The sequence below is a fragment of the Desmodus rotundus genome, chromosome 3 (genome assembly GCF_022682495.2).
Source record: "Desmodus rotundus isolate HL8 chromosome 3, HLdesRot8A.1, whole genome shotgun sequence".
NCBI lineage: Eukaryota > Metazoa > Chordata > Mammalia > Chiroptera > Phyllostomidae > Desmodus > Desmodus rotundus.
The window spans coordinates 26,849,316-26,873,565 of record NC_071389.1 but is presented as its reverse complement, the minus strand read 5'-3'; the positions used below and the strand labels follow the sequence as shown (position 1 = coordinate 26,873,565).

At 57.6% G+C, this 24,250-nt stretch overlaps 1 protein-coding gene across 3 annotated transcripts; it reads right to left on the bottom strand.

Moving 5' to 3' along the window:
• Positions 1–2,347: 2,347 nt before the first annotated feature.
• Positions 2,348–22,718, bottom strand: FOXO6 (forkhead box O6). Of its 3 annotated transcripts, none has more exons than XM_053920901.2 (3): positions 21,796–22,718; positions 14,355–14,405; positions 2,348–4,534 (listed from the first exon to the last, which is right to left on the bottom strand). In XM_053920901.2, exons 1-3 carry the CDS (start codon positions 22,207–22,209, stop codon positions 3,272–3,274), a joined length of 1,728 nt encoding a protein of 575 aa, XP_053776876.1. In that variant the 5' UTR covers positions 22,210–22,718; the 3' UTR covers positions 2,348–3,271. The 3 variants fall into 3 exon arrangements, with proteins under 3 accessions (XP_053776876.1, XP_053776878.1, XP_024409897.2); XM_053920903.1 differs by lacking the exon at positions 21,796–22,718 and adding an exon at positions 17,422–17,454; XM_024554129.3 differs by lacking the exon at positions 14,355–14,405 and having other exon boundaries at positions 21,796–22,716.
• Between the last annotated feature and the right edge of the window lie 1,532 nt (positions 22,719–24,250).

Here is a 24,250-nt window from a genome sequence, read left to right as displayed (position 1 = left end):
ACAAAAGCCTTCTCTGGAATCACCACTGGCCTGAGCCAGGCAAAGCTCAGTCATTACTTTGAGGGGGTCTCGCTGCTCCCTGCTCAGGAGCCTGGCCCATCCCAGGCTGGGAGTGTCCCTCTGCTCACTTCCCCTCCCACGGCAAAGCAGCCCATAAGACGCTCCTGGCAGGGGAACACCAGCTCAGCTCGGGAGCACCGGAGAGAGAGGTCTGTGCCAAGACAGGCAGACTCGTCCAGAGAGGAAGGCATGCAGCACACACAACTCACACAGACATGGACGTCACAGCCTGAGTGCACATGTGGGCACACTCAGAGAGGGAGACGCTGTCATGCCCAACACACACACACAGGCCCACACAGACGGATGCATATGGGGCTACGTGGACACACACAGACCTACATACACACACCAGCAGCCCACCCTCCGTCAGTCAGGGTGGGGGCAGCTTTGCATCCCATATGGTGCCCAGACCCAGCTGGGCTGTCCAGAGTCTGGTTGTGGGGTGGGGCTGGGGCATCTGTTGCAGGGGTGGGTCTGTCAGCCTCCATGTTATTCCCACCCAGCAAGGACACGTACCACACCCCAGTGAGGTCTTGCCCCTCAGTGGAGCCTGGAACCTGTACAGGTCCCGCTGGCTCCGAGCTCCTTTGCTCCTCTGCTCTCACAGCCACCTCCAAGAGGCAGTGGGGTCCAAAGGACAGTCAAGGCATTGGAGGTACACAGTCCACGCAGGAACCCTGGCTCTGCCCCTTGCCAGCAATATAACCTCAGAGTAACTCCAATCTTATTTGCTCCTCAAAAGCAATCTGAGACAGATGCCACTGGCCCATCTTCCAGACCAGGGGAATGAGGATCTGAGTGTATTGGGCATTTCCTTCTAGGACCGACCTCCTCTCACAAACTCTAGGACCCCAGTGTTCTGGTTTTCTTCCTCTCCCTGCGGCTGCGCCTTCTCAGCCAGCGGTTCCTTTTCCTGGGCCACGGTGCTCTAAGGTGTTCATCAGAGCAGGCCCGAGTGGCCTGTGCTTCCCACTCTGCACCATCCCCCACGCCACTTCCAACACCTCCATGACAGCCTCTGTGCTCTTGATTCTCTGACCTCCCTCTCCAGCCCAGGCACTTTCCTGGGCTTCTGACCCCACGGTCCAGTCAAACTCTCCCAGATGCCATGTTGCCCAAGCCAGGGAATGCCATTCACACAGTATATATGCTCCCATAGGACATAAGTCAGGTTGAGCCTGGCTGAGGCACAGTGTACCATCTTCTCCAGGGCTGCTCCTGCCCGGAAGTTCCCCATTCAGGGGAGAGTCCTGTCTGTCCAACCAGAAATCAGACATCAGACTCTAGGTCTCTGACCTTGCTGTTCCCTCTGCCTGAAGCTCTTCCCGACTTCCCAATACCAACTCATCCTTCAACACCTGCGGCAACACCCCTCCCCCACAGGCACAGCACAGGATAAATGTAACTGTTTTATTTGTTCCCACAGCAGACCCCTGGCACTTCCATTCATAATAGCTCTGATCTATAATCACCTGTTTACTCATGTGTCCCCCTCAAGCCTTGAAGTTCCTTAAGGGCAGAGATTGTACTTTTGTTGCTCTCTATGGCAGCCCCAATGCTTGACACAAGAACTGGCACATAATAGGTGCTTAATAAATCTTCCAGATGAATGAGTGAGTGGGTGGGTGCACAACCTGTGCTGAGCCCTTTACATACCTTTTATTTACTCACTCCTCACAAGAAATCCATGCAATCAATGAGTGGTATTATCCCATGATCTAGACCAGGAAAGCAAAGCTACCAAGGTTGAAAACATGCCAAAGTTCATACAGCTGGTAAAAAAAAAAAAAAAAAAAAAAGAGGGAGAAAGAAAAAAACTACCAAGCAGGGAATACATGGATTCAAATAGAAATTTGTGAGCCTTCAAAAGCCGCCTTTCCTCCACGCCACCCTGCCTTCCCAAGCCCTGTTCCCTTTCTGACCCTGTTTTCTCATCTGTGCAGAACCTAATACAGAACCTGATACTAACGGGTTCTCAGTAAGCATCTGTGCCTTTTCTTCCAACTCTGCGGGTCATTCAGGGCAGAATTTCCCCAGGCCAGAAATTTCCTGCAGCACGTGTTCACAGAAACAGGTGTAGGGCTCCGCACAGGCACATTCCCAGCATCCCCAACGCAGTAGGCGCTTAACCAATGTGTGCTGAGCAGACAGGCATCGGGGAAAGCTGACACACACTCAGACGCAGAACCACAATAGGGACTCCGGCACCGGAACGCCCGCCCCCAGGATCCCTGCCAGTTACCCTCCTCCCCCGCCACTCTCCCTGCTAGCCCAAGGCGCGGGAAATATTTAAAACAATTTTATTCATGAAAATATGCTGTACAATGCACTCTACACGGCCTCGACACGGCACACACGCACACGCTGACGGCACGGCCACGGTACACAGCCTACGATATGCGCCGGGGACGCCGCGCCCACAGCCCGACCCGACACTTATAAATACGGGAGAGAGGAGCCAGGACTGGCACAGAAGAGAAAGGGGTTTGGGGGTTAGAGGGGGTGGATCCGGAGCTGAGGCCCACAGGAGAGGCTGAGGCCTGTACTGGTGGGGGTGGGGGGGGATCTGGAAGGGCGACTGACTCCGAAGGAGGAGGGGAGAAGCTGGGACTGACAAGGGGGGGGGGGGGCTGAATCGTGAGGGTGGAGGGTCAGAGGGCTTTAGGGCTAAAGGAGGACAGTTGAGGGTGCACAGCCAATAGGTAGGTTTGAGAGTGTTTTTGGGAAGCGGTTGCTGGCTTCCAGTGGGTGAGGCTAAGACCAGTGGAAAGTGTCGATTGGGAACCTGATCGGAGCTGAGGTGGGAGATGCACCACCGCGAGGGCCCCCCCAACAAGGGAAACGAAGATTCAGAGACACCAAGACTCAGATGCCCTCGCCCCATTTCCGGGCTGGCTTCTCCGACCAGCGCAGCCCACCTCGCTCCTCCCCACTCCCACCCAGCCCGGAATTCAGCCTCCACCTCCAGGCTTCCTGCCCCGGGAGTAGGGGGAGAGGTTTTCAGGAGTCTGGGCAGGAATGTGGGGTGCCCCAGCCCCTCCCTACACTTCCCTCCGCAGCCATCTTCTGCGGGATGTCTCTAGCAGGGCTCGGGCTGCCTCCTGGATCCTCTCTGGAGCTGGAACGGGGTGGGGACCTAGGGATCAGGACGGGAAGACAGAAGCCCCTTGGGGGCGGGGCAGACACCCGGGGCGCAGGAGGCGGCCCCTCAGCCAGGTACCCAGCTCTGGTTGGGGGGCGGGGCCCCGGCCAGGCCAGGCGGCGGTGGAGGCAGTGCCGAGTCGAAGTTGAAGTCCATTTCGTCGCTGTCCATGAAGTCGTTGAGGATGATGGACTCGACGTCGCACTCGAGGCTGCCACTGAACATGTCGAGGTCCAGGTCGGCCGGGAAGCGGTCTGGCGCGGCACCCAATGGCCCGGCGGCGGTAGCGTAAGGCCCGGGCAGTGCTTCCAGTAAGAGGCCACTGGGCGGGCCTCCGAAGGCGGCCGTGTGGCCGGGCGGCGCCAAGCCCGCGGTGCCCGCCTCGCCGGGCAGCGTCATAAGGCTGATGGGGTGAGCTAAGGCACTGCGCGAGGGCACCGGCGGCGCGTACGGGGCCGCGCCCTTGCCGGGATAGGCGGGAGCAGCTCCAGCCAGCGCCAGCTCCCCGGGCGCACCCAGCACCGGGCCGGGGCGTGGCGCGGGTGGCGGCGGCGGCGGCAGCAGCGCGGGCAGCGCCCCGGGGCGGAAGGACGCGGCAGCTGGGGCGAAGCTGGCCTGCTTGTTCTCCTGAATGGTCTGCATGGGCAGGCGACGCAACGCTCCCAGCACCGGCGGCCCGAAACCTCCACCCCCGCCGTAGGCACCGCCCTTGCAGCCCCCGAAGTAGGCGGGCGTCCCAGCGCGGGCCCGTGGCCCGTACGCGTCCTGCGCGCTGTCCAGCAGGGCCTCGGGCATCCCCGCGCCGCCCCCGTGCAGGCCCATACGGCCTCCCAGCTCCGCCAGGCGGGGCATTTCCCCCGGGCAGCGCGCACCTAGCGCGGGTGACAGCGCGCTCGCCGGACTCGGGTACATGAGCGGCGACGATGGCGCCAGCGCCTCCAGGGCCTCGTCATCCTCCAATTCGGCCGCTTCCCCGAGCAGGGGTCTCCCGCCGCCGCGGAAGTCGGCCCACGCCTCGTAGTCGTCGCTGGCATGCGAGGCTGGGCTGGTGGCCCACTTGGCCGGGGCAGGCACAGGCCCCGGGGCTGGTGCGCCCGGGGGGCTGTCGTCGGGGCTTCTCTCGGGTGCCTGTAGTTGCTTCTTCTTGCTTGCCTTGCCTTTGATGCGCAGGAACTTGGCCCCGTTGTCCATGGACACGGCTCTGCGCCGCGGGGTCTTGCCGGTCTTCCCGCCCTCAGGGTTCAGCATCCACCATGAGCTCTTCCCTGTGCCTTCGTTCTGCACGCGGATGAAACGGGTGTGGAGCGACAGGTTGTGCCGGATGGAGTTCTGTGGCCAGAAACAAGGACATGGGTGGGGGAGTGGGAAGTGAGGAGGCCATGAGTATGGGATAGTGATGGACAGAGGAGGGGGAGGAAAAATAGAGAAAGGAGAGGATAAAAGAATGGTAGAAGAGCCAGAAGGAGGAAGGGGAGGAAATAGGGAAGATGAAAGAGTGAATGAGGGAAGGGGATGGGGGTGAGGGGAGGAGGTGTAAGTATCAGGTCTGACAAACTCAGAGTATCTAAGACCCCAGAACCCCATCACCCCCGCCCCAACAGGCACTGCCCAGAAGGTGGGGCGGAGCTTTGGGCCTACCTTTTCCCGAGAGTCATGGCCAACCCTGAGAGCTACTCTTAAGGGGCCTGCACAAGGGGAGCAAGACCCCCTCTCTGGCTCAGCCAAGCCCCACCCTGAGGCTAGCCAGGCTGCCAGGGCCCCCTCCCCAAGCAGATTATGTAAGGACTCATGCCGCTGTGGCTCATTTGTCCGCCCCCCCTCCTTCCCCAGCCTGGCATGGAGCCAGGAGCCCGAAAACCCAGGGCTCCAGAAATCAATCTCGTGGTGACTGATTAAGCCCTGTTTAGAACTAATTGCTCTTTCGTGTGTGGGGAGAATAAATTACCTGCTTTAATTTCGTGTCTTTAAAATGCAACTGCAGGTAGAGAAGACTGTTAACCCTTTGCTGGGAGGGCCCGGCCAGGGAAAGCAGAACAGGATGGGCTTCCCCACAGCAGGTGGAGGCCTGACACTTTTCAGAGATTTCCCGCAACTCTTCTGAGCTTCTGTGAACTCTACAGAGGCCTTGGATCCCAGCAAGCCCCTTCATACACATCCCTGGGCACCGAAGTCTCCCACCCCACTTCTGCTCAGTGCCGGCCTTCAGGCCAAACCAGCTCTCTGCCCTGCCCTTTGGGTTACAGCCCCCCTCAAAGTCCCTTCCGGTGAAACCTTTACAAACCTCCACAAAGCACGGGGCATACTGCCCATTTACAGATAAGACGACCAAGGCTCAGAGAGGTGAAGTGGCTTGCCCGAGGCCACACAGCCCTTCCTGCTGTCCCGGGTACTTCCCTGGGCTTCACTTCTGTCACCCCTGTACACAACCCCTACTAAATGTCTTTTCTGCCAGTCTGCAGTGCTTCTGTATCACTGCCTGCTTTTGCCAGGCCTGTCCTGGGGACAGAGGAAGGCAGGGAAGGCCATGGGTGACTGACTTCACAGGAACCTATTGGGCCTGTCACACCCTACCCCTGGGCCTTGACCTCCTGGCTCCGGTACTGCTGGACAAAGAGCGTGGGCTTGGGTTTCAGAAGGCTGGTCAGGACGTTTGGCTCTTTTCAGCCACCTAGCCATGTGACTGACCATGGGTTGGTGACTTAACCTCTACGAGCCCCAGTGCCTTAGTGAACTCCCCTGAAAACAGTGGGCGACATTCAGTAGCCACCTCGAAAGGCTGTTAGGTCATCACCTGAGATATGTGTGGGTGTTCGGTGAGCTCACTAGGTGTGCATAAACGGTTAAACCCTTCACCCTGTCCAGAAGACCTCACCGCTTACATCGCCGACAGACCTGCTCTGTCTCTGCCTCCTTTCTATCACGCCGAGTGTAACCGTGCTGGGCACCAACAACTCTAGAAAGCTGGCATTACCCCATTTCAGGGACCAGGGAGTGGAGGCCTGGAAGCATGATGTAACTTGCTCACGGTCCCACAGGCAGCACTGCCAGGCACCACTCCCGATGTACGCAGCTCACGGACCTGTCTCCACCCAGCCGCGTAACCACTGATCCATGAAGGCTGTCCCTCCGGCCTCCTTCCCATCAGTGTCCAGAAGGAAGGGCCCTTTCTGCTGCCCAGGGTACCCTCCCTCAGCCCAAATCAGGTACTGAATCAGTCAGAATCAGGTACTGACCTGATTCTTCAGGGCCCCGGGTGCCCTATCTCTGGTACTTTCTGGTCTTGGAAGGTGACAGCTGGGGCTCCAAGGCCCCTCCCAATGTTGCCCTGCCTGGCTTCTCCTGGGAACCTGAGAGAAGGGGAGCTGGACCCCCAGGGAGTGGTGTTCCCTCAAGTAGATACCCCCTTCCCCCCCCCCAGCTCCTGCCCCTGCACCTGCCTCCCTAGCCCCTCCCCCGCACCTGTGCTCAGGGCCTCAGAGGCCTCAGTTCTCCCATATGGGACTATCTGGCTTACAAGGCTCCACCTCCCAGCTTCCCCAGCTGAAGGTCAGTCAAGCAACACCTCTTTATCAATGTCACTATGTGCAAGCCTGGTTCTGAGTGCTCAGGGGTGGGGGGAGGAGGAGGGACATCACCAAGTACCAGCCCCAACTCCATACTACCTGTTCCCCCCTGGATGTTGAAAGTACTTATCTAATGGAACCACTTACCAAACTCTGTACAAGTCAGGGATTGTGGTCCCTATCTCGAGATGAGGAGAGTGAGGCTCAGAGAGGTTAAGGAAGGTCACACAGTTAAGTGGCAAAGCCAAGTATGGATCTCAGGTTAGTGCAGGGGTGTCAAACTCATTTTCATTGGGGGCCACATCAGCCTCGCGGTTGCCTTCAAAGGGCCAAATGTAATTTATAACTGTATAAATGTAACTACCACTAACAGTTACAGGAGAGCTCTGCGCGGCCACCAGGTAAAAACAAGGTGCCAGGCTGGATAAAACAAGGTGGAGGGCCGGATTTGGTCCTTGTGTTTGCCACCTGTGGGTTAGTGTCTCTAGGTCTAAAGGACATCACATTCCACCACGGGAGGGAGGACCGAGCCGGAGAATTTCCAAAGCACCTTAGGAAGCCAGTACTCCGGTGCTTCTTAAACTTCCCATGTAAACCTTCACTAGAAGCTGGCATCATGGGAAGACTGGGGCATGTCAAAAAGTCAAAATTCGTTACAAGTCTTATGCTTCCTTTTTAGGATTCAAGGGAATTTTGCATTGTACTTTATAATACATCCAAATTTTCTGAATGCAAATAAAAATGTTCTGGGCCTATGAAAGTTTGTATCCTTCCCCTCTCTGTCCCCTGCCCAGCCAGGTACCACTGGATGCCTGAGCTCCAGACTGAAACCCCAGCTGCTCAGACCCAGAGACAAGAAAGGTCTTGCCCAAAGTTGCCCGGGACCTGGGGCAGAGCTGGGAATTGCATCCCTAGCTCAGTGCTCTTCCCCCTCCACCGACCTGGGGCAAGTCTCTCCTCCATTCTGGGCCTCAGTTTCCCTACCCGTAAGCTGACAAGATGGGTCATCTCTACTCTGAGGACCTTTTCAATTTGATAATTAAAGTTCTTGGAATCATCCAGTACAGAGGTTCTGAAACTTTAAAAATAATTTTCACACCTTTTGTGAACGGAATCGAAGGCAATACTTGAGTGTTACACAGATAAGTCATCAGGGGATGGGGGCAGGGGTGCCTGCAGCCCTGCCTGCTCAGTACCCTTCTTGCACTTTCCCTTTGGGAGGGATTCTGCAGGCCAGATGGATAGGCAGTCGAGGCCTAGACGGGTGCCACACCTTGCCCAGGGTCCCCCAGGGAGGAGGCCCAGAGCTGGGTGAGGACCTTGGCCTGTGACCGCTGAGCCGGGCTCTACACTCGGTGTGCACCGGGGCTGTGCCCCATGAGGGAAGTCCAGGCGCTGCAGGCTAGTGTGGCTCCTCAGGGCCCAGCCACCTGGTACCAGTCAGAGCTCTGGGCCAAGATCCAATGGCAAGCACTGATCGCATCTCACCAGTGAGGCCTCCTGGGAGGCCAGAGGCCACAGAGGAGGTGAGGGTGGCAGAGGAGGGAGATGCCTCTGCCAGGCAACAGTAACCAGGGCTCCCTCTTGGAGTCACCTAGCAACCCGCCACCACAGCCATGCCCTGGCATGCCCAGGCTCCCCTAGTGCCCAAGCTGCGCCAGCTTCTGGGGCCTCACACCTCCCATACCTCCAGATAGAGCTGGGGTGGGTTCCCAGGGGAGATAGGACCTCCCTGATTCAGGGCCTCAGGGAGACCATCGGGGGCAGAGGGAAGGGACAGTAGCCATCCATCCCACGCCCATCCCACTCCCCCTCAGAACCTGGTCCAAGGAGGCCAACCTCCAGGGGCCTCACCCACCAGAGAGGAGCCTGGTGCAGGGAAAAGAGTGGGCTCTGGTGTTGGTCTGGCTTCTAGTTTTGGCTCCAACATCCACAAACAATGTGGCCCTGGAGTAAGATGCTTTAACCTCAATTTCCTCGAATGGCCACCTGCTTCCACCCTCGCTTCCCTGCAGACTTCCACTAGGCAGCAGCCAGAGTGACCCCTTGGTCTCGCTCAGAGCCCTCCAATGCACCGGTCTCGCTCAGACTGAAGAACAGAGGCCTGGCTGGAACCACAAGCCCCTCCGTGGCCTCTCAGACTCCACCCCAGACACTGTCCTGCTCCATCCCTCCCTCTGTTCCTCCAACCTCACAGGCGTGGTTCCACCTTGGGGCCTCTGTCTCAGGGAGACACTGTTCACCCTGATACCCACGTCAATCCCTCACCTCCTTTGAGTCTTTGTCCAGATGCCCCCTTTCAGGAGGCCCATCCTGACCACTCTCAACGATTGCTCCTCTTCCCTGCCATTTCTTGGCCCCCTTGCCCTACTCTAAATTTTTCTAAAGCTATTATCACGTCCTAAATTAATATATAATTTGTATGTATTGAGGCAATATATGCATTAATAAATTGTATGTTGTATGTGTAGATATATAATTTAGCTCCTGTTTATTATTTATTGTCTGGTTTTCCTTATATTAGAATATAAGTTTCATGAGGGATTTTTGTCCATTTTTTATTGTGCCGCATGTGTTTGATACATACAAGGAATTTAATAAATGTGTGTAGAATGAATGAGAGGGAGAGAGGAGGGAGGCGATACTGTGTTGCAGGGAGAATTAATGAGGCTGGACAGAGTAGCTGGCACATGATAGGGGTTTCTCCAAACTGGGCTGACAGATGACAACGCAGAATGAGAGACAGTGTGGGGTGGGGAAAGTCAGGAAGAGTGGGGTCCACAGTGAGAACTGCGGAGAAGAGTAAGGGCTTCCCTGAGAGGCGAAGATGGTCTCACAGGGCGGACAGAGCAGCTGCCCACTCCAGCCCCCATCCTGCCCCCTCCTGCTTCCCAGATAGACTTGGTTAACCCAGGGCGTGCTGTCGCCAAGGTCCCTCAGCCTGTACCATCTGGCCGGAAGACACTCCAGGAGCCCCAGTGGGAACAGAATAACCTTGTCCTTGCTGACGGTGTCTCCCTTGTGAACAGGGTCTGATCCATTTGGTGGCGGCAGCTCATCTATCCAGCAGGACACCCTCATCTATTCCCAGGACACCCTTCGCCCACGAGCAGTAATGCATTCATCTGACAGCACAACCCCATTTATCCAGCACCCCAGTCCCATTTATCCAGCAAGTACAACCTCATTTGCTAACAGCACTCCATTCACCTGACGGGCCCCCTCATTTATCCAGCAGGACACCCTCATTTATCCTCCAAGTTGGAGGCTCTCCTTCCTCCTGCGGTGTGGTTGTGTTCTCCGATGGTGCAACCCGACTGATCCAGCAGGACGTCATCTCTCCTACAAGTGCATTTCATCCCCTGACAGTACAACCTCATTTATCTCATAATGTAGCCTCACCTTGCCTCCAAGTACCACCTCATTCCCTGACAGTACAACCTTGTTTATCTTCTAGTACAACCTCATTTCTCCTTCCAGCACAGCTTCATTCTCTGATAGCTCAACCTCATCCAATCTTACTTCTCCAGCCACAGCCTGCCAGGAAGCAGGAGTGGAAGTGGGAAGAGAAAAGGGGTCCCACAGTCCCTGTCCTGTGTCTACAGAGGGCTGCCTGGTACTCTGACTACATCCAACCTCCCCAGGCCCAAAAGGGCCCACTGACTTTGAACTTTAGGTTGCTTGGCCCAGCCAGCACTCCATTGCCCCACCTCCCCTTTGGTCCCCTCTGGGGCTAAAGAGGATGGGGTTCCTCTATCTCCGCAGGGGGGAAGGATCCCAACTGATTTAACCTATAGGTGTAGCTGGTTTATGTGGCATGGACACTCCCATTACAGCCAACTTCAAGCTGCCACATGACGTGACCACTGAGTGCAAAATTGGGAAGAAGTGTGCATGGCGGCTCTCAGGAGCCACTGCAAGCCAGCTCTAACACACCACTGGCCGTGCTTCCAACACTGGGGCAGGAGAAGGGCAGCACCTACCCCTGCCACACCCAGGCTAGGTTCATTACATACTATTTTACAAAGGGGGAAAACTGAGGCTCAGGTGGGTTAAATGACTCCTGAGGCCATGAAGCTGGGAAGTGATGGAGCCAGGTCTGGGTCTCAGGGCTGTTGGATTCCAAAGCCAGGGTTCATACCCCCTGGGTGGTGGGCAACATTGCCCTGCTGCCCACATCAGTGGCTAGCCCCGCCTTGGTTCTCAAGCCCATTTCCTGGCTTGTATCAGAGACAGGAGACCCTAGGCTGGTGCCCCATCCACTATAAACCCTGTGCAACCTCCTGGGCTCCCTGGCCCCTGGGGAATTTCAGGACCCCTCTCAGGTAAGTCCCGGGTCTTGTGTCCATCCATCTAAGCCCAAAGCCAGGTATGAATGCCTCTCCAGGTTCCATCACTGTCCAAGGTTCATTCCAGCTCCTCCTTCAGGAACCTGAGCCTGTCTACAAGGCGGGGATGGTGATCCCCACCTTCATCCAGGTGACATTGGGCCTCCCCTGTAAAATAGGATAACAATACCAACATCCATGGGGGAGGCCTGGGATATGGGTGAGATCCTAAATGTCAAAAATCTCATCCTCCCTGTCTCAGAGCCCCAGGAGCAGCCCCTGTCCCATCCCTTACCCTCCACCCCACTCTGGCCCCAGTCTGGTCCAAGAATACACACCTGTCTCAGACAGAGCCACAGACTCTCCAGGGGTCACTTGCTCTGCTGCCTGGGGTGAAGCTGGGGTGTTCAATCCAGGCAGGCTTCCTGGCAGAAGGGATAACCTGGATGACCACAGGGGCCTGAGGCCATGTGTAAATCCTTGGTACTAGGGCCTGTAGTAGAGGAGGGGTAGAAGGGCAGGTGGGGCATCAGGGCCACAGGTGTTGACAGGTGAGTAGGCTTGGGGTCAGCAGTAGGACAGAAGTGGGCAGCCAGGGGCTAAGAGGAACCAAATGTTCAAAACAAGTCATGAGATCAAGGGATAGGCCCTGGCATCCTCCACCCTGACTCCAGAAGAGAGCAGAACCCATACACCCAGCCTGGGCAGCAGACAAATCAGCAGCAGAAATCCAAGCCCAGCCCTACATGGCTCCTCATCACCTGTGGGCTTGGGTCCAACTCCACAGTGCTATTCAAGAGCCCTTGATGCTCTTCAGCTTCATCACCTCCATTCTCTTAAGCCCATCTGAGGCTCCAGCCACCCTGGATGTCTCACATCCATGCCTTTGCACACTCTCTTCCCTTTCCCTCTCTCTGCTCGACTAGTTCCCGCTGCTCCATCAAGGCTAGCTCTGTGGCTTCTTCATAGCCCCCTCTGCGAGCCCCAAAGATAGCTGCTCCCACCTCAGTGTTATTGCAGAAATCTAACTGCAAACTGGAGTATAACTGTATGTGAGCCTACCTCCCCACTTGAACTTTGCCCACTTTGTGGGCAATCCTTAGCCCACAGTAAGTCACACATAGGATAGAGCTCTCAGCAGCCACAAACCACTCAGGGCCTGGCCATTCTGTACAAAGCCATTCAGGCCTCTCCCTGTCTCTCTCCCTGCACACCAGCACCTCCCCACACCCCTGCTCAGGCCCTGGGAGCAGCTGCGGTGACCTCACCCAGCCCTGCCCTGCGCCTGGCTCTGGGGAGGGCCCAGCAGCTGTGCCCCAGCCCTGCTGGCTGGCTCCTGGAGGGAAAAGAGGAAGAATGGGCATGGTGCCAAGAGAACCATCTGCTCTCCCAGGGGCATGGCCACCCGCACAGACATTGGCCTCGCCCCCAGGGGCTGCCCTTGGCCCCCTGTACCCATGCCAAGGGGCTCCAGGAACCCAGGGCAGCCCACCCAGACTGGGGCACCGGCCATCATCTGCCATCTGTCTTCTCCTGGATACTGAGAAGTCCTTACAGGACAAGTTAGAGCATGAACGTCCACTGAAAAATGAACAAGTGCTCAGGATAAGCTCTGGGTGCAGAGGCCAGAGGGCAGCCCTGGGTGTGCTGAGCCCTGCCTGCCCCAGCCTTGCTGAGCTAAGAGCCTGTGATCTCCTGGGGAGGGGCCTGCACCCCCTCACATCTGCTCAGCTGGCAGGTGCCTCTGGCAGAGGGTAAGCCCCTTCCCCCACAGCCCCAGCTCAGGTTACAGAGGAGGCAAGGCCAGCTGAGGACAGGGGGAGGGGACAGGAGGGGTGGAGGAAGCATCACAGCTTCCCAGAGTGTTGGGGGAGGGGAATTCAGATCTCTAGATAGGACTCAAAGCCAGAGAGGAAAGGACTATGCCCAAGGTCACAAAGCCTCCAAGTAGGCAAAGGGTGCTGGTGTCCAGGCAGCCCTGGGTTCAAGAGTGACCTTGAACAAATCATTGCCTTCATCTGTAAAAATACAGAGCCTAAACCCTGCCTGCTTGCCTCACAAGACCATGGGGAAGGCTTTGCAGGCTGGGAAGCAGTGGGTAACCCTAAGGGCAGGACAGAGCTTGGGCATCCTGAATATCTGACACTTCAGAACAGAAAGGGAGGCGTAAGACCCCTCTCCCCCAACACACTCAAAGAGTCAGCGTCCTCAGAGATCAGGGCCCAAGGACCCCTACACTACACAGTAGTAGGGAAGTAGTTCTTTTCCTTCCCCAGAGCAATGGATAGCAGTGATATTGGCTAAGATTTCTTGAGCACTTTACACGTATCTTCCCTATAATTCTCACAACAAAGCTTGGGCATAAATCCTATTATCCCACTTTGTAGAAGAGGAAACTGAGGCTCAGTTGCCTAAGGCCACACAGAGGATAGTGGTGGAGCTAGTATCTGCTCCTCCCTGCTTGTTCAGACTCCTAACCATACCACTGTCTCACCGCCAAGATCCTCAAGTCACCAAAGGATGCTGCAGAGCACCTCAGGCCTGGCATCTTGGACCCCGCCCCCTCTCAGGTTCATATTCTCTACCCTGGTACCAGGCCCACAGTGGGCACCTGGGCCAGTCCCCTGCACTCCATCCTCCACACCACCCTCGAGTGACCATTCTCCATCCCCTAAAGCCTGGAGTACTAGCTCCCCACCTTGGCATTCAAACCACTCAACCTCAGGCCCCTGCTTACTTCTCCAGCCTGAAGTTCTGGCCAGTACAGCCAGACCTCCAAGGTCTCCGGCCCTGTGGGTCTAACCTCCTTTGTCAGTTCCCCTCCCCGACCTCCAAACACCGGTGGCTCATCATCTGGCCTTCCAACATGACCCTGAGCAGCCCATACTGAACCAAAATCAGGAGTCCTCATCTTATCCTCCCAGCTTGACCTGGGGGCACCTCAAGCTCAGGGAGCTGTTCCGTTCCTCTGAGAGGCACTGTGCAGTGGGCCCAGATTAAAGTGAGTGGAGGAAGCTGCCATCAGGCTTGGGGCATGCAGATGAACGGAGGAGACATCACGGGGTGGGGGACACCTCTCAGCCAGCTCTCCGACAAACCCAGGGACCCCGACCCATCCCCCAGGCTGCAAGCCTCAGGGCCAAACTCCAAGGGAAGCAGAGCAATGATGGGGGCAGTGGTGGACAGCTTGGAACGGCCTGGCCAGAGTGCTGGTCTCAGGAAGAATTGGCCCTGGGGAATTTCAGTTCTGTCACTTACAGCGGGATACTGGGAAGGCCACTCTATTTCTCTCAGCCTTAGTTTCCTCATCTGCAAAACAGGGACAGTAACAGTATCAGCTTCACAGAACTGCTGTGAGAATTAAACAAAATTATGCAATGAGAGTTGAATCCTGAGCTGGAACAGTTCAGTGTGTATAAAGCAAGGGTCAAAAGACGAGAGGGGTGAGTGATGTGGCCGGAGGGGTTTACTTGGGCCGGGTGGCCGTGGCCTTGAGCTTCATGCTGAAGCCCTAGGATTGGATCCTGTAGCAACAGAACAGTGCTGTACACTGCTCTTGTCTATTCCGCCAGATGGGGAGCTATCGGAGAGCAGGGGCTGTGACTTTCAGGTTCTGCACCATTCTGAGTATTTACACTGACATTTCCCCTTCATCCCTGCAGCCAAAGGCTCTCAGTGGCTGCGGGCATCAGCCCATTCTCTCCCTCCATGTTCTACACAGTGTAATTCCTACGATGTGGGGGCTGGGCAAATGTGTTGGAGATGGTGGGCGGGCATGTCAAGTCCCTTGGAGCTGACTACAGGGGTTCGACTCAAAAAGAGTTAGGAGGAGGGGTGGTTCTACCCTGGGCAGCCTGCTTAGAGAAGAGGCTGGTCCACACTGGGAGCAGAAGGAGAGGGACAAGCAGGGGCCCCAGAAGTTACCATCTAAGGCATCAGTTCAGAATCTGACCCATCACCAGACAAACCCATCACCAGTCAAATCTGTATGTTAAAATACAGATTCCAGAGCCCATCTAATGAGAGTCTAATATAGAGGGTCTGAGATGGGGAGTCAACACCTTTTTCACTAAAAGCTTCTAAGTGATTCCGATCATCAGTAGGGTTTGCTAACAACTAAGGATTTAAGGCAGGAGTTCTCAGGCAGACACAGTGGGTTCCAGAATCACCTGGGAGGTAGGTCTTTGTTCAAACCACTTAAGCACCCCGCCTAGTTTCTGAGGGGTTTCCCAAGGGATCAGTCCATGAGAGTCAATAGCTGCCTTGGTGAGTATGTGACAATGACAGTGGGTGTGGGTTGAGAACTCCAGTGTCTGGTGTAAAGGTGGCAGTGGAAAGGCAGCCTGAGATCAGAGGCAGCAGGGAACATGGGAGGGAGGGCAGGGCCTGGACAAGGCCAGCAGAGGGCCCGAGGTCCACACGGAGCAGTGAGAGCTTGGTTGGCTCCCAAGGGAACTGAGTCCCAGAGGGTTCTGGGGCATGCGCAAGCCTTGGGGCAGGAGAGTCTGCTGGTGCGTGGGGCTGGCACTGCACCGGCACTGGAGCTGGTAGAAACAGACAGGTCTGCATCTAAATCCAGCCTCATCCTCATCCCAGCTATGCTGCCTTGGCCAGATGATTTCACCTTTCGGGCCTCCATTTCCTCAACTGCGAAATGGGGCTACAAACACATACCTGGCAGGTCCCAGGGAGGATGAAACGAGAGAATTTACGTGAAGTGCCTAGCACCAGACGTTATTGCTCTTAATTCTCGTTCCCTTTCCCACAAGAGGCATCACCCCCTTAGAGACTAGAAAGGTTCTCTGCAAAGGAGGAGGCCCTGGGGGGAGGGTGTGGGAGGCCCCTCCCCCACACGCCACCTGGCCCCCCTCCCACCTCCACATATGGGTTGGGGGGTGGGGAGAGGCAGCAAACAGCCAAACCGTCCCAAACAGGAGTTGGTTTCCATGGTAACCAGGGTGCCAGGAGGAAGGGGGATGCTCTAGATCCAGCTGTCCCCTGAGCACCCTCCCCAGGCCCCAGAGGCTCAGCTAATGCCCACCCAACACCCTGCACCCCCATCTGCCTCCCCTGGGAGCCAGCTGGGACTGCCATGAGTACTCCCTTCATTATGCCCAGAGTATGTTTGCCACCTGGGTACTGCCAGGGGCAGGGTAGGCAGTTCCAAGCAGGAGTCCCGAGTTCGAGTCCATCCAAACCTGTACTCAGATGCTTCCGCCCTGAGAAATCCCTCCTATTAGTACTTTGTGCCCTCAATCCCAACCAACCCCACACGACTCCTGGAACCAGAGGGTTTGTCAGACACAGCCCAGGAAGAACCAAAGACTGTGTTAAGCCCCTTTGGACACTGATGAGAATACTGGGGACTGGAACGGGAGAGCTTTGCTCCAACTCACACACACTGGGTCAGGTTTCCCTGCAGGTGCTCTGTCCACCCCTCTCCCACTCCCAACCCCACAGCTCCAGCTGACCCCAAAGGACTGAACTAGGGTACCCTGAGTGCTACTCCAGGGAGAGGAGACAGGGCTGGGAGAAGGAAGCCCTAACATTAAGTCCTGTCTAGCAAGAGAATGGCAGTCCCAAAGGTCATGAGCTCTCAGTCACTCAGTGTGAGTGAAGGGACTCCCCCTTTCTCCTGATTTGGATGTAGAAGAACTGGACACCAATGGGTACCTGTTTCCCAGGTACCCACCCCCACAAGCCGCAGTAGGGAGCGGGTACTGGTGAGTCAGCCACAGGTAAGAGAGACAATGAGGTGAGGAGGGGCTCTCTGTTATAGTGGATACGCCCACATCCCAGAGACTCCCATCCACAGACACAGTCCAGAATCGCCCTTCGCCCCTCACAAGACACACATAAAGGGGCTCCCACAGCCCCCAGGACTACATGTGATGGCCATCACCACTAAAAGACAGGAGAAAGAGCACCCTTTCAAAGTCCAAATACAAGCTCCCTTCCAGTCTCAATGGCATGGTAAAAGCTTGAGTTTTGGGGTCAGAAGGAGGTTCAATTCCCAGGTCTGCCACTTCCTAAGGATGTGACCCCAGGGCAAGTCACTTCTCCATCTGGGAAACAGGGATCTTAACCACCTGGAAGAATGGCGGCCAGGATTTGATGGGATATGCGCTTGGCGAATGGGTGCCTCCTTCCCGGTCTTCTTAGCCACCCCCGCCCCTCTCTGGCAGCCCCAACTCCAGCCAGTCCTGAAACTGCAGGCCTCAGGACCTGAGAGTGGGGCCCCAAACCGCAGAAAGTGGGGGTTGGGGGACACTGAACTTTCCAACCCACAAACTCCATCCCACCCACCCCCCGCGCCGTTCATTACCTTAACACGAGTTAAAAATAACCGTCTCATCTCTTTAAATTAGTCTGTCTGCAATTACCGCCTGGCACTGCGCTGCCCGCCATCCTCCCGCTGGAGCGGCGCCAGGTGGCAGGCGGGGGCCCTCACCCTGTCTGTCGGTCTATCTGTCTGCTCCCTGGCGCCCCCCTTCTCCTCCCAGCAGGGGCAAAGCTACCCCTAGGGCCCTGGGGATCCAGCTCCCCAAGTTGCATGGGTATGGGGCCAGGGCTATGGGCTTGGGGCAGGTAGGAGTGAGGCAGGCAGGCCAGGAGCAGAGGACTGGGATGGGGGCTCCAGAGCGCGGGGGAGGGGCGTCAGGAGGCCCGGAAAGCCGGAAGGGCCCGCCGAGCCAGCGCTCGTGGGTGGGTGTGAGCAGGTGGCCGTGGGAGTCTGCCGGGCGTGCCAGCAACTGTGCCAGGAGCGGCTGGCACGGGCTTGTGCCCAGGAGGCGGACAGCTGCCAGCCCCCCGCTCGTGCAGTGCAGGGAGGGGGGAGTGAGGACACCCCCCAACCCCGGCTCGCACAGCCTCCTCCCACACCCCACCAGCCCTTGGGGCTGGGGATCCCCGAGGACAAAGAAGGAGGAGGGAGCCCTGCTCCAGCAGGCTAGGGGGAGGGAAGATGGGGGCGCACTCTGCACTCACAACTAGTGCTCAGCCCAGCTGTAGCAGGACCCTCCTCCTGGCTTTTCAGATCAGCCCCTCCTTCTAGCCCTCACCCCACTTAGGACCTACAGGCCAGCCTGAGCCAGATGAGGGTAGCACCACCCCTCCTGATCCAAACCCCAACAGCCAGGCTGCTCCAGGCCCAGAGGGAGAAGGAAGTCCTCACCCACTGTGCTCCTCCCCCACAAGAATGGGAGGCGCCCAGGCTTGGCCTGGGAGCTCCCAGGGGAGCAGGCAGCCAGGAAACAGGCAGAACAACTCCAGGAGCTATAAGAGAAAGGAGCGCTAAGTGGAAGTGCCAGGACGCAGAGCAACCTGGAAGGCTTCCCGGAGGAACCATCACTAGGGAAGGTGGAGCTGGAGCATCTGAGAAAGCGGGAGGCTCTATCTGGATGTAAGATATCCACCCTTCTGGGACACTGCAGAGGGATGGGGACCTGCTGCCTAAGCCCTCTTCCCAGACCTGAAGACCCTCTACTGTCAGGGGAACACTATCAACCTCTTCCGGAGAGTTCCCAGCACTACCGAAGCCCAGCCTCTTTTCAGGCTTCAGCCTGGTGGGTGTACTCTGCTTGCTGCCTCCTTCAGTTTGCTCAACTACCTCCTCACATCACCAGTGGGACCACCAGGCAAAGGCCAAACACATCAGCCCTTCCTTATCTGTTCCACTCTACCTTTCCCATGCCACCTCCCAGCCATACCTAGCAGCTGTGGTTCTATAGCCTAGCATGCCCAATGGTCTCCCAGACCCACCTCCTTGCCTTTGTATATTCACTCAACATTCCCTGGAAGAGTTTCTTCCAAATTCTACCCCCAATGGAGACAGCTCAGATCAAGTGCCACCTGCTCAGTAAGGGCTTGCCTGGCTTCCCAAGGGATCTAACCTGCCTTCCCCATACGTCTGCCCCCACCTCTGGCCCTTTCTCCATGTAAAACACCTGGCCTGGGTATGGAACTAGCTGAGCCCTGATGTGCCCTGAAGGCAGGTCCAGTGTTTTCCCTTGTGGTCCCCCTACTCCATCTAACATAGGGTTTAGTACACCCAGGGATCCACGTGCAACACTTATGTGGGGGAGGAACAATGGGCTCTGCCCTCAGCCTAGGCACCTGAGGTGTACCACAGGCCCTGCTAACCAGAGGTTGGATGGGAGTTGGGGATGGCCCCTCTACCAGGCCCCTGGCAAGACTGACTGGAAATGGGGGGGACAGGCAGCAGGGAGGAGCAGGAATGAGAAGGGAAAGACATTCCCCGGGGAGCTGAGGCTGGGGTTAGGGGGAGTGGAAGGAGAATCACAACCAGGGAATGAGATGGGAAAAGCCAGAGACCCCTCTGAACAGCCCTCCTCCAGTGGCTGGGTGGTCTCTGCCAAGGCCTAGGTCAGGAGCACAAGCCTGAGGGTCCCTCTCCAATGCCCCAGCCCAGGATGAGCTTCCAGGACTCCTTCCTTCCTGAGCCCAGACACAGGGAGAACCACTGTGTCCTGAGCAGCTTGGTGCAGTGGAAATCGAATCCAATGGGCTGGCGGGCAACCTGGGCTGTCATCCAGAGCCTGATGCTCACTGATGGCCTGAGAAGAGTCCTATCCCCTTCCTGGGCCTCAGTCTCACAGTCCAAGAAATGAACTCATGGGACTAAGTGATCTCCAAGCACATTCCCAATTGCATGTTAGTATTTAGACCTGCCCCTGTTCAAAAGCCATCAGTGTCCCGCTCCCACACCCAGTGCTAGCAGGACACTATTTCAGAGGCTCTATGGGGCATTCGGGGAAGAGACACCTGGATTGGAGTCCAGCTTTGCCATCTACCGACAGTGTGACCTTGGGCAGTTTACTCCTCCACTCTGCGCCTATAAATGATGGCAGTAAAACCCACCTCAGAGACTGCTGAGAGCATTTAAAGAGACACCTGGCACAGATGCCTGAAAGTGTCTGGCACAGGGCTTGGCCCTGAGACCCTCAAGGAACTGCAGTTCTCTCCCAGCTTCCAACCTCATGTCCCCTCTTGCCATCTTCCCCCATTGTCCCTAATACGTCAAGCCCAGCAGGAGCGCCACCTCCTGCAGCAAGCCCTCCTTGCTTACTCTGGCCCAAAGTGCCCTCCCATCCACCCATTTCTTCACTCCTTCACAAGACATGCACTGGTGGTTGCTGTGTGCACAGAGATGGCTCTGACACTGCTACTGTCTTCCAAAGGCAGGGTGGGGAAGGGAAATAAGACACAAAAGACTAAGACCTATGACAGGCAGAGAGAGGGCCAGAGAAGAGGGATTCCTAAGCTAGCTAAAAAGGGTTAAGGAAGGCTTCCAGGAAGAGGCACCTGAACTCTGTCCTTCAGGACAGGGACTATACCTACAGGGAGAAAAGGTGGGATAGTGCATGGGGAGCAGGAAGGGAGGTGGGAGCAAAGCCCAAGGGCAGGACCCACTTGGGAGGAATAAGTGTTCCAGGGGGGGCTGATCCCAAGGGGACTGGAGAGGCTGGGGAAGGAGGCTCATATCTGCTCCTGCTACCTGTGACCCCACCCCGCAGTGGCCTGAGAGCCATGGGCTCCCAAGTCAGAGCACCCACGACCCCTATAATGCAGCCACTGGGCATATAGAGCTGTCCAAACCCACAAGCCCCACCTCCTCCACCGGCACACCTCCTTCTCTGACCCTACCTGCAGCCACCACCAAGCACGGCCCCCTGCCTCCATTTAGGTATGCCTCCCTGGCAGAGACCCCTCTCCTTCATAGGGAGTCTGACAGCTCACAGGCTTTAGGCACAGCCCCCCATCTCCAACTTCCCAGCCCCCCAAAATATTGACTATTCCCACTCCCCAAGGAGATGGCCAGAAGAGGGTCGGGAGGCCACAATCCGGTCAAGCCCCTGTCCTCTTCCAAGATGGCTCTCCCCTTTCCACTGGCTGGCACTGAGGCTTCCCCTGGGGTGCCCCTGCCCCTCCCCCACCCCCAAACGCATCTGAGCTCAGGAAGCCAGGGAAGTGGAAGACAGACAGCCTGTGGTAGACAGGAACAGATCCCCAGCCCTCAATACCAGCAGGGGTCATCACCAGCCCACCACGCTGATAAAAGACAAGGGGGGACAGCAGCTGCCCCATGGACAACTCAGATCCCGGGTCACCTGATGAGTCACCCTACCCCAGACTGGCTGGTGCCCTAGGGTGAACTGGCACCACAGGAAGAACTGTGAGCCCAGGGTTGCACTCCTCATCCTGGGGTCGGCTCCAGGCAGAGCAGTGGGAAAGATTATGGGGAAAGCAGCTACTGACCCAAGTCATTATTCCGTCTCTTTAAGGACGGTGCTCTGGTGGAGAGGGTAAAACAAGAGTAACCCAAAGCACACGTATGGGGGTGAGAGGTTCCCAATGACCGAGACCTGGGAATGAGTTCCTCTGCGATGCCCCCAAAGACAGGTTGGCGGTGTCCCTCGGGGGTGCTATAAAGTGTCAGTCAGTCCCTTGTTACCCTACCATACCTCCCACCCCATATCCAGAGCATGCACACATCTGCTCCCAGCACGCCCCCTCCTGTCTGCTGGCCGGCCCCGCGCCCTGGACACACACTCCGTGACCCCTGGGGGTGCCCCGGGGCCTCCCTCCCGCCAGCCCGCTCTGAGCCCAGAAGCACCGAGAAGCCCCTGGAAGCCCCGGCCGGCAAGCCCAGCGCCCCTCCCCAGCCGGACGCCCCCACCTTCCAGCCGGCCGAGCTGTTGCTGTCGCCTTTATCCTTGAAGTAGGGCACGTAACGGACCATCCAGTCGTAGATCTGGGAGAGCGTGAGCCGCTTGTCCGGGGCGCTCTCGATGGCTTTGGTGATGAGGTCGGCGTAGGACAGGTTTCCCCACGCGTTCCGTCGGGAGCTCTTGGCTTTCCGCAGCGGTCCGACCTCCGCTCCCAGCGGCGGCGCTGGGGCCATCGTCGGGGCAGTCGCCCGGCGTTCCGGCCCGCAGTCCTCGGAGCCCTCAGCCACCCCTGAACCCAGCCCTCCGTCTTCGTCGCCGGCCAAGTCAGGCTGCGGCAGGGGCCAGGTACACGAGCGCGGCCGGCTTTGCGGCGCGAAGTCCGGGTCCACGTCCACCTGATGCGCTCGCAGCTTCGCAGCCATGGTCCCGCCCGCCTCGGGCGAGGAGGAGAGGGAGGCTCCGCGGAGGGTGGGCGGGAGGCTCCGGGATCTGCACGCCCCGGGGAGGCCCGCGGGAGGGGTCCCTGGCGGCGCCGGCTCAACCGCGGGGCGCCATGGGCCGGGGCGCGGAGACAGGGGGCTGGACTCGCTGGAAAGCCCAAAGGGAGGGAAAGATGGGAGCAGTGAGGGGGCGGCGGCCCCGGAGCCCAGCGGGCACACACCTCGCCCAGCTCCGCTTCTAGCACCTGCCGCCTGCCTGAGCCTGCAGCCAACACTGCCACCGTCGCTGCCGCCGCTCCCCTAGCGCCGGCCCCGCGCCCGGGCCCCGCTCTCCCGGGACGAGGCCGGATTGCACCATGCCGGAGCCCAAGCCCGTACGGGAGCCCGCGCCGCCGCCGCCGCCGCCCCGTGAATACCGCCGCCGCCGCTCCGGCTCCAGCGCCAGCTCCCGCGCCTGCCGCGCTCAGCGCCGGCTGCACCTCGGAATGGGCGGGGGACCGGGAGGGGGCGGGCCCGGCGCGGGAGGGGGCGGGGCGTACCCACTTGCAGCCGCGGAATCCTCTGCCTGCCGGGTGCCCCGCCCGTTGGCCGGGGTGGGGACGTGGGGCGCGCGACTCTGGGCGACCCTGCCACAGCCCCTGAAAGGAACAGCGCCGCCTACGGAGCAGGGGAGGAGTGGCGGGCGCGACCCCGCCCCCTGCTCGGCGTTAGGGGCGGGGGCGCGGGGGCGGGGCCCGAGATCTCTCATTGGTTCTCACCAGGGACGTCCCGCCCACGGACTCGGCCCGATCCCACCCAGAAGCGCGTCAGCGGGTTATTGTTACAACCCGGGGTTTCCCGGGGCAACGGTGATGGGGCGGGACTCAGAGCACTTGGTCCCACCTTCTACTCCTGGGAGGAATGCCCAGCCCCCTGACTCTGGACCCTTGGCTTTTCCAAGTCTTAGAAAACTGATGGGGCTGATGATCCAGCTGGCCTTTGTGCCCTAGACTGGCCTGGGGAAGGAGAAAAGGTTAGGAATACCTGGGTTCTGGGCCAGGCTTTGCCACATTTTTAGCTTCTCCATCTGCAAATGAAGTTTTCATGGGCTCTTAGGGTGCCTGTGAACATAGTTTTAGAGTCTCAGTTCTCAAAGTTTAAGTGTGAAAACATGTTGCTGGAACCCACAGGGTAAGCCTGGATTGGGGCTATAGACTTTGCATTTCTAACAAGTTCCCAGATTATGCAACCAGGACTACACTTTGCAAACCACTGTTTTAAAAACTCTGTGGGATGCTCTTGCACAGGCTGTTGGAAGGAACTGCCTCATAGTTCATCCTGTATGGGGAGAAGCCTCTCATTCATTTAACAGATATTTATTGAGCACCATTAATGCTCCAGGCATTGTTCAGGCCACTATGGCAAGAGCAGCAAAAGAGACAGATGGGGTTCCTACTGCAGAAGCTAGTGGCGGAGTCAGATGTTTATCATATCATCATCAGGCCTCAGAAGGGAGAGGCTGGCTGAGAACTTGGGCAGCCCATGACCGCATCCCACAGGGCCCTAGGCTGGGTCTCCAGTCACCACACCACCTGTCAGCCTTTGCTCAGAGTATCCCCTCTGCCTAGAACACCCTTTCACCTCCTCCAGGCCATGATCAGAGATTTTTCCATTCCTCAAAGCTCAGCTTAAGTGTCAACTCATCCCTGATACTTTTTCTAACCCCTGCTCCCAACACTTTTCTCTATTCCTTGCTTGCCCACACCACTGCCCGCTCCGTCAGCAATGCCTTATGTCCCTTAAGGACAATATTTCTCTTTTGCCAGCCAGGAAACTGAGGCCTCGAGTGGGGAGGTGACTCACTCAAATGGAATGGCGAGGACTAGAATCCCAAGCTCATCAGCCAGTACCACACTCCTGGAGAGGCTGGAGATGGCAACTTGCAGACTTCTCTGGCCATGGGAGACAACCTCTCTCAAAAATTTCTTCCTTCCAGCTGAGGTCCCAAGGAGTAGGGCTAAGGGTGAGGGTTGGGGAGTGGCTA